General features: G+C 38.7%; 1 protein-coding gene across 8 annotated transcripts in view; it reads right to left on the reverse strand.

Annotated features, from left to right (window-relative positions):
* Positions 1 to 13,837, reverse strand: part of PARD3 (par-3 family cell polarity regulator) — a gene marked incomplete at its 5' end in the record, with an annotated part of 469,207 nt that overhangs the window by 193,151 nt on the left and 262,219 nt on the right. For 5 of the 8 annotated variants that reach the window (XM_082311551.1, XM_082311553.1, XM_082311552.1 and 2 more), the window contains 2 exons: positions 7,138 to 7,266; positions 9,384 to 9,523. In XM_082311551.1, the coding sequence (XP_082167677.1) occupies positions 7,138 to 7,266; positions 9,384 to 9,523 (269 nt within the window). Of the gene's footprint in view, positions 1 to 3,200; positions 3,240 to 7,137; positions 7,267 to 9,383; positions 9,524 to 13,837 lie in introns of all 8 variants that reach the window. The other 3 variants (XM_082311547.1, XM_082311550.1, XM_082311548.1) reach the window with 1 other exon arrangement.

Here is a 13,837-nt window from a genome sequence, read left to right on the forward strand (position 1 = left end):
GAAACACTATTGACTTTCAAAGAGTATGAGGAAAAATTAATTGGCAGATGTTTTACATAGCATAATTAACAGTTCATTTCAATGCTCTGTAACAAGATTAAGATAATTATGCTTAGAAACAGAAATGTAATAATGATAAATTACTAGTTTTCATATTACGGTCAATCTCCTACATTCCAAATAATCACCATGTTTTGAAATAGGTGCATCTGTTCTGTGTTGTCATCAGCTATACAAATGGTACAAACTCGAGGCTGGGTGAAACAATCTTCCAACCAATATACAGGAGATATCCTTGCTTCAGGAGTAAACGGAGCGCCTGTTCCGTTCGTCAGCAAAACAGAAGGTAAAAACAGCAGGACTGTTTTCACCAGGGCACAGTTACTGGATAGAAGCTGAAGTTGCATTAGCAATTTGCATTTCTTATGGATAACTGGAGAGCAAAGCTTAAATTCTGCGAGTTTAGCAAGTTACAAAAACTCCTCATATGGAAGTTCAAGAACGAGAATATGAGAATCTGTATTCTGTGGTGGTGTGCAAAATATGAAGTCATATGCTTTCCTATACAGGTAGTAAGAAATTACTCTCTCAAGGATTTCAGGCACAAATAAATTAAGAAAAAGCTAATTTTCAAGGTTTTCTTTTATTATATCTATGAAGATTCTAACTACTGCATCCAAGCACCACAATATTAGTGTAAACCATTTCAAAGCAATAGTTACATGAATGTAACCCCCAAGTGTTAATAATGTGTTGATAAATTAGGCTTTGTATTTTGGGGTCTACATATAAATTCTATTTCAGGCCTTCCATTTTCAAGGTTTTTTTCTTTTTTTAATTTCAAAGGTATGTTTTTCTTTTATTTCCCCACAAAGACATAACAACAAAAAACCCTCCACAACCATTTTGCCTTTATATTTAAAATAGACTTGTGTTTCACCTCTCTCTCACTTCTATAGCTTCACTGCTTTCATCATGCTTTTTTTGTTGTTTTTTTCTTTGTTTTCCACTATCAAGTCCTTGACACTTGGAGACTAAAACCTCACAACTAACAGCACAAAGATCAGGGCAGGCTCAGAAATAGAAATTGCAAGATTAGAAATCTCAAAGACCTGGAAAGTAGACAGAGGAGGAATTAATAGGGATTGAGGCAGAACCAAGGAGAATAAAGAAAAGCAATGAAAAATACCTTCAAAAATAATAATTAAAAAAAAAAAAAAGTGTGTGACTGTATTATTAACGTGCAGCCGAGGAAAATTAGTTCTGTAGAACTGGAGTATCACACTTATCCAAAGCAAAGTAGATTGGAAGAAGGGAGGTAAGTGCAAAAGCATTGTGCATTATAAATGTCCACTGGCACCTTTCATGTTTAGTCCATTTTTTATTCCCACCCTGGGGCAGGCAAACTTAAAAACACCTCTTGTTCCTACTATTGATCACTGTTGCTCTGAGCCTCCAAATAAATAACAAAAAAATCCCACACTATAATGAACGAAAACCCCAAGACATTACGCAAAAAACCATTTTTGCATTGGCTAGCTTTGTAGCTTCATTCCCTCACTAACCAAATACGTTTCCACGTTTCCCAATTCACTTCCTTATTGCCAAGGCTTGCTAGGGCTTTCTGGCTAGTTTTTCAGAAATGCCTAGCTACTCATACACTCCCTGTCCCTCTTGCATGATCTCCTGGTTAACAAGCAATTTTTAGCTCACATCTATAGATAACAAATGAGAGATCCTTATTTTCTATTGGTCTTTTCTTAGATGAAGTCAAGAAGTTGATCAGAAAAATCGTAGAGAAAAGATTTCACCATGGAATTTGGTATAAAACATTAACTTTGCAATAGATGAGCAATTGCTTTATATAAACACCCTATAGGCAATTAGCCTAATCTTAATGAGGTTTTGGGGCAGAATTTCAACTCCTAAAGCCAGGACACTTTTATAAGGCTGCACCCACAAATTATTTTCAATTGTATTCAATTACGGGCAGAAATACTGTCCTGGGCTTTGATCTTTGATCTCCTTACATATCAGCAGTACGTGGTAAGAAACTATGAAGATAAAAACATACAAGCACTAATGAGATGTACTAAAAATATACTGTGAGGCACATCTGAAACAATGATACACCCACAATTTTGCAGAGCCCTTATGCAGATGACTTTCAGACTAGAAGGACATCAAAAGACAGAGGGATAAAAGTGAATATTGCCACATTCAACCCAAACACCCATTTTAGCAGTTACATTCCATTGGCCTGAAACATCAATAGTATCAACCAATGTACCCTAGACTATTTCACTGACATCTCTTTACCTAGGCTTGACTTGCTTTTTATCCCAGACACCATCTCACCATTGCTGGTAAGGCATTCTGAATCACCTAGAAAAGTTTTTTCTGTTTTTCAGCAGCCTGCCTAACTACAAATCCCAGCATGAATCCTCTTAATTTCTCCATAATCTAATTTATTGTTTAATTTTGAAATAGGTACTTAATTGAATGGAGTTTCTTGACGTATGTTTTAACTAAGATACAGTATACCTTTAAGGTAATATATTGTTGTTATCTCCTCTGTTAATATTTCATAAAATAAACCTTTTCTTTTAGAAAAACTTTTTACACATATTAGTATAATATGTATTAACACTGATCCTGTTCCACTGACTAAAATGAGGTGTATAAACAGTATCCAACCTCAACATACAGCCTCACTGACACATCACACACAAACCCATTACAGCCTTCAAAGGGTTAAACTTCAAACTACTTCCTTATAAATTCTTAATAACTAACAAACAGTGGTTTGCTATGAGGATACAACTGAGACTTAAATCCAAACTGCCTAATTTCTGTGTTTGTATCTCAGGTATCATTCATATAATCACGATTTAAACAATTAGTTTCGACAAGTAACCCAGACTAACAGTTTACTCTTACCATTCCAACTTTAGGCCTTTGGCTGTGTATAAAAGATGTAATTTCAAATAGCAGTTGAATGTACATAATAATTGAATTGTATATAATATTCAAACAGTATTTGAAATTACATTAAAAAACACATTTAAAATGTAAAGCTAGAGAGAGCCATCTACAGTATATAAGGTGAAAGGAGGATCTGTGAAACTTCGATGGAGAAGTGCCATATCAGTTTTAAAACATTTGGGAGTCTTCCAGTATGGAAAAGACAAAGCTCTTACCGTTTCCTTTGGAATTTGTGACTGGCTTTGTTCTGCATTCTAAAGGAAGTAAAAAAAATAAATAAGAACACGACTACATACGACATATACTATCTATCAGCAGGGGGATAAACAAAGAGCTCTAATTCTGACATGAAGTGGTAATGGAAAAATGAAGGGTGTCCGTCACACTCCCTGATTCAAATTTGTCAAAACAAGCACTAAATGAGAGGTGAGCAAAAATAACCTCCAGCGATTTTAGGCCAGCGCACCTGACTGTATCTGGCTACGAGGGAGGTGGCTATCTGGCCGAGGAAGGATCACAGCTGCTTGCACCATTTTCTGGCTGGTGGAACGTTCTTGTTCAGGGATGTTCTCCCCTGGCCTTTCCCTTCTGCTTTGAAGGCTTCAAAGAACGACCTCAGCAGTCCAGATGAACCCTTCCAAATATTTTAAACAAGTACCTATTTTTTAAAACATCCATTCTCATTTTAACAAGGGACACCCCTTTTGGGTGTGTTTGGATGAACCAGAACTACAGCGCAAGGTATCCCAGGACAGGAGGGTGCTTTCAGTCCACCACAGATGGGACCCTCCTATAGCTTGCATTCCTCACTTGTGTCTCAGGGTACATAAGGCAAACATACATCATTGGAAAACCTTTCTTCATCCCCCAACCAATCCTGCAAACACATGTAAGGAACTATTGCTCTTCCAAGCCCATGTCCACCCATATTAAAACATCCAGGAGCCACCTTGCTGCTGGCTGGATGATGGCCTTCAGGCTAACAAGCTATCTCTTTCCACTCAGCTAGGCCAAAATGAAACGCTAGGGTTTACTGGACTTTTTTGCTTTGGGCTGTTTTGCAGGAGATTCAAATGATTAAGCACAAAAATGTGGCAGTCAAGTAGTAACAAAAACATCCAGTTAGCTTTAACCTACAGCTAACAACCAGTAAGAAAAAAAGATGAAGGAGCCAACTACCAGGAACATGTAAAGGACCTACATGTACCAATGGGCGTATTAACTTGTAGGGTACAGGAGACTAACTCTGCCAGCCAGTCTCTGCCGATACTGAGAATTCAGCTCAAAAGCTAAATAACCCAAGTCAATCCTTCAGTGGATTCACATACATAGTCAGTAGCAGGCTCTAAGAAAATCCTTCCCAGCAAGTTATGTTTGGTTATGCGAGGTAACTACTGTACAACAGGAGCTCTACTTAACCAGAGTAATCCTCCCTCCTTCCTTTCACAAACGAAGGGGGCAGGGAGGGAAGATTTTTTAAGAGACAATCTGCCTCACACTGATGCAGACAAGCCCTAATGTATTACCTATCTGGCATTAGGTTAACTCTGGAAGCAGTAAAATGTCTGGTATTCTGGAGAAGCATAATCGTTCTTCCAGATCTCACTGGTTAAAGTTGACTCCTACCAATTTGGTTTTATCCCTGCATCCACGTTTTACTCATTTTTACCATGATTCGTGTAGAAGCTGCTGCACTGGATGACGGTTCTCCATCACACACCCCCTTCCTAACCTGACAACACAAACTACAAAGATTCCATACTAACCTATACGGGCTCAACTTAACATTCCCGTAAGTTTTAGATACGGCTACACATTTTCGTAGGTCCCTTCCAGACAATAACAGCAACATACATCAAAGACATTAAACTCCACAACTCTCCTGAAAGTTTATTATCTTCATGTCACTTATAAAGAAACCCAAGGATAAGTAACTTTTCAAAAGTCATTCAACAAGCCATAACCCAAAACATAAAATCCAAACACCTCTTTTATTGGGATTACTATCTGTATAAATGTTGGCAAATATAAAATGGTTTTAATACTGAATGCTTTTCAGCAAGCAACAGCAAGTCCTGCACTTTATGAGATGGATAATATCAAATAGCATGATTTCATGCATACAGTTTCTGAGACATGTCTCATTCAGTTAATATTTAAAACATACAAATGAGAAAATCTGACAGAAATAGGGGAAGGATGCAAAGAAAAATTGTCCCTAAGTGGCCAAAGAAGGTTTGCATGTGAAAAAGATCACCTGACATGATTTCAGATCATTCCCCTCCCTCCTTCAATATTAATTTTTTTTTTTTTTTTCCCCCTACATAAAGCTAGTAAAAGACAACGAGAGGAGCTGGTCAAAAAGACTTTTTTTTTTTTTTTTTTTTTTAAGATTATTTCTTACCAGAAAAGAAAGAACAGCCCTTATGATGGGTTTTAGTTCAACACCTTCCCCAGCAATTCTGCTCCTGCTCTTTGACAGCCGTCAGCAGAGCTCACCTAACATTTCTTCATGTCAAAATGCAAACAAACAAATCCTTATGCTACAGAGGATCATCACACACACGTACTGTCAGATCCTCACAATAGCATTTGTTCAACTGGAGCTGCAGAAACGTACACCAGTTCAGATCTGCTCTCTGACTACATAGCGCAGAGCCCACCTACTACCTGACACAGCCACGATGAGCTCTGGCTTTCCTATGCTGATGCTTGCCAAAATAGCTGAGAGTACCACCGGAGCAGCGGCAGGGAGGCTACTGAGGTTGAACTCGTTTAAAGGGGCTGCTTTGCTGTTATTTCTAAAACTAAATCAAGTATTACTATGGTTAAATCTCTACCATGCTCACGTCATATCTCTGTTTACAATTATTTAAACAAAATACTGTGTTAAATTATGCATTATAACTTCCTCATTTTAATACAGAAATAATATACACATTAAGACATTTTCTTACTTCTAAGTTTATTTAGAAAACTTTAAAAGCATTTTCATTCATCTTTATGTAAGATAGCAATACTGTGAAAATTACATCATAGGAACTTATAAACAGGTTGCTTTCACAGTTCCAGCAATAAGGTAGGGCATAACATGATTTCAAATTGTTGATTTCTCTTCATTTTATGACAACTTTCACTTCAGTACCTGAAGTCATGTTCCAAGAATATTAAGGTAAAAGTGTGGTTCATTTGGAGCCTTCCCTGCCACTTTGACTTCCTAGGTTTAATTGTGGTTTTGAAAAGTCAAAGGCTAACATTAAAAGTCTTGAAATGGCCAAACAAAAACTCATTCTCTTTGCATTCCAAATAACACAAATCCAATAGAAAAATGAAGCAATCTATGCATCATACTAAATGTCACTTATTTTTGTCTATCTTCTCATGATAATGCAGCCAAATAAGTTATTTTTAGAGCTATATATAGCTATGATAATACAAATAATAAATAACTTCAGCAGTTTAATTGAATACAGAACAAAGTAAGACTGCTACCTTCACAGTCTACCTTTTCATAACAGAAATTATCTTGTATAATTATCAGAGAAATATCTGTATACACTATGCAAGTGGAGCAGGTACAGTATGAAACATCGTTTTATTTCCATTTCATGTAAATTCCTCAGAAACATTTTCTGAATTACCCTGCTAAATTAATAACTGCAAGGTTTCCATTCCACAGAGATTGCATTTATATTCAAAAAAGGCTACTATTTCTTATATATTCCACTTTTTGATAGAAAGGTATTTACATATCCTGTTTTGGCATAATATTATGTCTTCTAAAATATTTTAGTGAGCAGGTAGTGGGACAAATGGCAGGCTTTCAAACATAGATTTGTCCATATGAAAGAGATGAAATAATCTACTTGTCTGCATGCATCCAAATAAAGTCCATCCAATAGCTTCTTCTATAATAAGCATTTTCACTCAAAATAAAACTCTCACTTATACATTATTAACAAATATTTAATTCCAATAGCAGATCTCAAAGATAATAAAAAACATTCATGTAAAATGTTCTAAATAAAGCAAAATAACTGGGTTTTTTTTCTTATATTCAGTGCTGGCCACGCATGTTTACTAGTAGGTGACAAGATCAAATCATTTGCTCATACTCATCTAAATCTCTTAGCTGCTCTCTATTTTACGCACCAGTTCCCTTGGATGGAATGTTTCTTCCTGTCGAAAAATCAGAAGGCCGACGGTCCCTCCCATCTTGGTGCTTCGCAGCAAGGACACAACTTCTTCTTGAGTTTTTCCTGTTAAATCAACTCCATTTACCTGTCACAAAAGAAATATTAGAAATTGATAAGACTCCAAAACAGGAAAAACAGTAGAAACTCATACCGAAAAGTCATGTGTATCATATGGGACAGTATTAAAAAACCCTCACTGACGCAATCTGCTTATTGGCTCAGTATAGCTTCCATTTAATAGAACTAAGTAAACATGCATTCTTTACATACAACACAAATAAGAAGCAAGACAGCAATATTTCCCTCCTCTTTAGCAGGAACAGTATACTCCAGTATACTCTAAAGCAAACTAATTCCATCTACCAATATTTTTTACAAGAATTTCTGCACAAAAATCCTTTGGCAAAATCAATGTGTGATCCAAAACTGGTCCCGTTTCCACATGCCTTGGTGTTATATATATCTTCCAAATATATCTTTGTCCTTGTTTCAGCTGGGATAGAGTTGATTTTCTTCCTAGCAGCTGGTATAGTGCTGTGTTTTGGATTTAGTATGACAATAATGTTGTGCACTGATGTTTTAGTTGTTGCTAAGCAGTGTCTATACCAGTCAAGGACTTGTCAGGTTCCCATGCTCTGCTGGGTGCACAAGAAGCTGGGAGGGGGCACAGCCAGGACAGGTGACCCAAACTGGCCAAAGGGCTATTCCATACCATATGACGTCATGCTCACTATATAAACTGGGGGAGTTGGCTGGGGGGCAGGGATTGCTGCTCAGGGACAGGCTGGGCATCGGTCAGCGCGTGGTGAGCAACTGCATTGTGCATCACTTGTATTGTATATTCTATTATCATCATCATCATCATCATCATTATTATTATCCTCTCTTCCTCTGCTGTCTTATTAAACTCTCTTTATCTCAACCCACAGGTTTTACTGTTTTTTCCCCAATTCTCTCCCACATCCCACCAGCAGGCGGGGGAAGGGTGAGCGAGCGGCTGTGTGCTGCTTAGTTGCCGACTGGTGTTAAACCATGACAACCTTGCACAATAAATTGTGTCAAAAGCAGAAAATAATCCCCCCGCCCCCAATAACTTTGCAGCAGTTACTCTTTATTCTGCCTTTGTTAAGCGGTCCAATCCCTTGGCCTCCACATACCACTTACCAGTACAGACAGCTATGGAATACATACAGATAAATTTCCCACTCTATGAGCTAACTTGAGTAAGGGAGAAGCCAGAGAAAGACAGGGTATTCTCAGGGTTGCCCATTCAGAAACATTTTGGAAATGTAAGGCAGATCAGCTAACAGTGGTAAGCAAGAGAGCATGGTACTCAGAAGAAGTCAGCAAACCATCTTCTTCCTTTCCCTCGTAAGAGACCACAGCTCACGCAGTTGAGATGCCATAACTGTCGTCTTAAATACTTCTCAGTCCCCTTCTACCCAAGTCATCTGGGTTACCTTGAATTACAGTAATTACAGAAGGCTATCCTCCAGCAACAATTCAAGCTGACTTTGCCAATTTTGCAGTAAAGTGAAGTTAGGGCACTGAGAGGCAGTGACAGTCTCAGCTGTACCTCCAGTGTCATTTGGCTTAGGGACAGTAATGAAGAGCTGCGGGTGGTAACATCTTATATCACTCCAGCTGGATTTGCAGGAAGATTTCTGCTGTGCACCTATCTAAGAGCAATTTAATTCCCTTGAGGACATCCTCCCTTCAGGAGGGAAGTGGCCTTGATTCTCTGTAGCACTGCCCTCTTCTTATATGGTGCCTTTAAGTTAATTCACTAAACCTTTTCAAGGTTTTGTCTTCCATACTTGGCAACACCTCCAATAATTTCTGGTCTGTCACTCCATGCTGATCTAGTGCCTCTTATTAGGTAACAATTACTTTGCTTCAACTTATTCCTAAACGGCAATGCAAGACTATGGCACTATATTCACATAAGGACATGTAAACTCATGTTTTCACAGTATGTCTGGGTCCAGCTCTTAAAACAGTTATGTACTGAAAATGCACAGCTCTTGATCTGTTACCTAAAAAAAGACAGAGCAAAAAAAAAAGGAAAAGAAAAAGGAAAAAAAAGGGGGCGGGGGGAGGGAAACATCTTCCTATAACATAAACTACTAAGAGGTTTTGGAAGTGAACTAGTGCATGGGCTCATGCCAAAACACAGACAAACAACATGTAACACTTCATCACCTCAATTAATCGGTCTCCAGCTTTTAGTCTCCCATCTTGAATAGCTGCACCTCTCGGAAGGATGTTTTTCACATAAATTGGAGCAGAGCCACCAATTGGGACATCTCTTGATGTAATGCTAAATCCCAAGCCTTCTGTACCTGCATAAAGAATGTAGAATATTACTTGTTAAAATGCACGTTTTAGATTATGTATTATTTTTACTCAGCAGAATGTATGTACACCTCACTGATACAACCCATGAAAATACATACATAAGATGTAAGAAATTCTGCATGGCAAAAAAAGAAAAAAAAGGCATATATAGGAACGCTCTAGCTGAAGCACTGAGTCTTGGCACAGGTGGCTCAGCAGGCCCTCCTTGCAACTTGCTGTTCTGATGATTTCCAAGTCATTGCCATATTTCCAACTTTCTATTTCAGATGAGCTGAGTGACAAGGAATCAGAACAAAGCATATCTGATACCCTATCACTGCCTTCCCCCTTGTCAATCTGGATCTCGTCAATGATCCTTTCTTTCTCTTTTGCGACTCTTTCAGCAGTGCCGGTCAGCCGACGCTGCTGGCCACGGGGCTTTGTCAGCTCACTTATGGACACCGGCAGCTGACAGACAGAACCAGAGCTCAGTGGCCTCATTTCTTCTGCTCCGAGGGACCTTGGGCTGTTTTCTGTCAACAGCTCCTCTGCCCCGGGGCTTCACCCTGGCTCTCGCTGGGTTCCACCCCACCTTCTGCAGCGCAGGCAGGGAGCAGAGCCAGGCTGCCACTTCTGAGGTCCTGCTGTCCATCCAGGTGACTGACTACACTTGGTTAAGACTGACTGAAGCAAAACAAAGATGTTTAAGATGACCTGGAGAAATCCAGAGAGGGGGTCCAGTCAATACGGCAAATGAGGCTTGCTCGTATTTCAGAGAACTTATGTGCACAACTGGTTACTGAAGTGTACCTTAGGACCCCAGCAGCTTGGGATTCACAAGCCGAGAGGACAAACAGAAGCCTTTCCTGCTATACAAAAAGCTCATTTGTGATCCTCTCTTTGATGCAATCTGTCGAATGCTATCAACAACCTTTGAAACTCTGCACTGAAACAACCCCCACACACACTGCGCATCAAGTCTATCCAGGACACTTAACCCAGCATGGACTGCAGACAGCCGTTCAGCGGAGCGCGTCCCTGACAGTGTCAGCACCTACAACTTCCATTTGAAACATCTCAGAGGCTGTCAAGATATGTCTACAGTTCAAGTTCACTAGCGAGGCATACGCATGCCCAACCTACATTTAATCTGACCTACTAAGACAGCCTGCAGTTAGGACTCAGCAATGCCAGGTATGGTCCCTAAAAGCTGCACAACACACCCCTTTGCATAAAATCACGGGGACAGAAGCCGAACTTTTATGCAACAGTCCTCAGCTTTGCGCCCTGGGAAGCTGAACCCAACCTGTGTGAAAGACACACAACTATATAACCATTTGAGGTTAAAGCCTGAATTAATTTCTCTCTTACTGTTCCCCGTGTTCATTTGCTAAGTCTGCTTTTTTACTGAGCAGGTCAACAGTCACACATGTGAAAAGGAAGCAGGAGTCCAATATAGTCAACATTAGTTTACATCCAGATTTCTGAAATATGCAGAATTACATTTGATTAAAATTTAGTACAATGTATTTTATTATCAAGATGGTAATCATGTTAGGAAGTAAGCTGACACAGGTGACAGGGCTGGGAGGGATATAACCTTTTAAAGTCTTCATCTTGAAAGTATGCAAGTCCTCATGTATCCACAGCAAGTGCATGCAGCTCGAACTGTTCAGGAAATTTGGACCAATTCCTCTAGGCTGACTATCATGAGACAACCTCCCTTCTTTATGTCTGCAGCATTCAAGAGAGCTGAAAAACTGACATTTGAATTTGAAAGTCTTCATCCACTTTCAGGCTGATATAAAATTTATCAGTGCTATTACACAGACATGAAAAAAATATTAGATCTCATAACATCCATATTTTACTTTGGGGACCTCACAATTTTAATGATGCTTCAAATGTTCATAGAGCTCTAACTCCTTGCAACATATGAAGATGATCTGTATAGGTGCAAGGTTTTTTTAAGACACATCTCAGCTTTTTATGGAATTTATCTTTTTCTTATATTAAGGATCTGTGTTGAATACTGCTCTTTGAGTGCAGGTTTTGTCTGCTAAAATTTCTAAAGCAATATCAGAACATGACTGCATACCCAGGACAATATTTCATTATTAATAAGCTTAATCCCCATAGCCTGATTACGGCGTCATTACAGATGTCTGGTTCACACACTCCACTTTAAACCCCCGTGGAAAAAACAGAAGTTGAAATGTTCACATTACAAATGCACACAGGATATAAATTTGGACTGTGGCATTTTCTGCTGTCAACTCCCCAGAAAGCCTTTACCAAAGCCAGCAGAACACCACAAATCCACACTGAGCCCAGATATTAGCAGAAGAAAATTCTAATTACTTGTTTCTGTGGAAAGAGGGGGCCTCAACTGGGCTACACTTTGCTCTGCTGCTCTGTACAGCTTTGCATGAGGCAGCTTTCGGGTGTCATTTTCCTCTTACTTTTTCACTGCTTCATTTTACTCTTCGTGCACCAGAGCTGCCCTTAGCTGTATAACACAGCTTCATAAACTCCTATGCTTATTGTATATAAATTAGAAGTTCACAAAATTTGGAAATAAATGGATACATTTGACCAAGGCCAAAAATAAATATGACTTCTGTGACTGGATTGATTTTAAGCTTTTTTTTTTTCTTTTTATACACATAACTGATTCACTTATCTCTACCCCACGCATTTCAGTTGTCCTGTTGATAGAAATGACGTAACATCTTAATACCTCCCTGCTGCTAAAATGTTTTCAGTTCAGGTCTTAGGGTGTAAAACTGCATTATAATGAGGGAACTGTGCAAACATACTGCAGGCGCCTCTGATACCTCTGATTTATACTAATAATATGGGAGAAAATGGACACACATAGAGGCAGAACCAGAACAAGAATAGAAAATAGAAGGAATTTCCATCTTTTTGAAAACACGGGAGTCATCCTGCTCAAAGCTAGGAGCTTTACTTCGCAAGGTCTAGATTATTTGAGCTATGTACAACTTAATCTTTCACAGATTTTAAAAAGAAAGAGGGTAGAAAACATCTTCCTCCCTCTATAGCTGTCATCTCTGACAAAGATCAAATTACACCAGGTGATAATAACATTTAAAAATTACCCACTAATTTGTGTAATTTAAATTCTTAGGCTTCTTTGATAAATCAGCAGTGCTCTCGACAAGTTAGAGCTCCCCTTTTCTCTTGAATGTGATGCTGAACACGCCTTCTAAGGTCGCATTACCCTCGAGAGCTCAGCCAGCTCTGAGCTGAAGACAAAGTAGGTGACTAAAAAGAGCAGTTACAATAGCAAAAAAACTACGTTGTACAAACAGAAGAGGAGCAGATTTGATGCTTCAGTTGCTGTTTTGGAGGAAATTGTTTCTAGTAGCATTAAGACAGGAGCAAAAGACTTTCAAGGAAGTTAATTAAATACATATTCAAAATGAGCATCATCATCATCTTATTTGGAATCAGCCTGATCATAAACTGATGGGATGCTAAAAATATTATTAAATCTTACTAGAGGTGGCTAGGTTTTCTGTCATCTCCCAGTGAAGAAGTGTTTAATTTCTCACTAATGCTAGGATTATCTTCTTGACTGTAGAAAGAGTGTGTCTGGCATAACATTTCTGTCTTTCTAAGGTCCTTCTGCATGAAAAATTGTGTGCTCCGCATCCAGCATCAACTTCAGGTCTAAATTCTCAACAGCAAAATGTGCTGCTGAGTAGAAACACTGCCAGAACACGAGACAAAAAGTAAGCATCACCTCTGCACTGCTTCCAGTACTTTTATGTCCCTCAAAAGGACATTAGTTCAGAGACACAATAAGGGACATCTGAAGGACCCACACTGTCAACTTCTTATGATACTTCTCTTACAGTTATCTTCCCTTTCAGGACTGCAAGCAGAGCTAGAAATAAATCATGCTCTTTTTTCTCCTCTAATTTAAGAAAATGCAGATGAGTTCTCAGGTACTTCAGTACAGATCTCCCTAAATTAAAAAAAAAAAAAAAAAAATCACTTCTAAAACAATGGAAAACGTTTGATAACCAGACAATTGGGCACCACATTTGTTAGTACTTATACAAGAGAGGCAGAGAACATTTCAGAACAACCTAAATGTGGAAAATCCATGTGGGTGAACAGTCCTCAGATGGAATAAAGGATTGTTAAGGAAAAGCACAAGACTCTTCATGGAAGACAAAGAACACACACTCCCTTTCCTAAAACAATAAGGGAGGTTGGTTACACATATAAACGGTTTGTGACACTAATTCACAAAAATTACAAAATAAAGCATCCCCACTTAATGAAAG

Source organism: Platalea leucorodia (genome assembly GCF_965183815.1).
Source record: "Platalea leucorodia genome assembly, chromosome: 1".
Lineage (NCBI taxonomy): Eukaryota > Metazoa > Chordata > Aves > Pelecaniformes > Threskiornithidae > Platalea > Platalea leucorodia.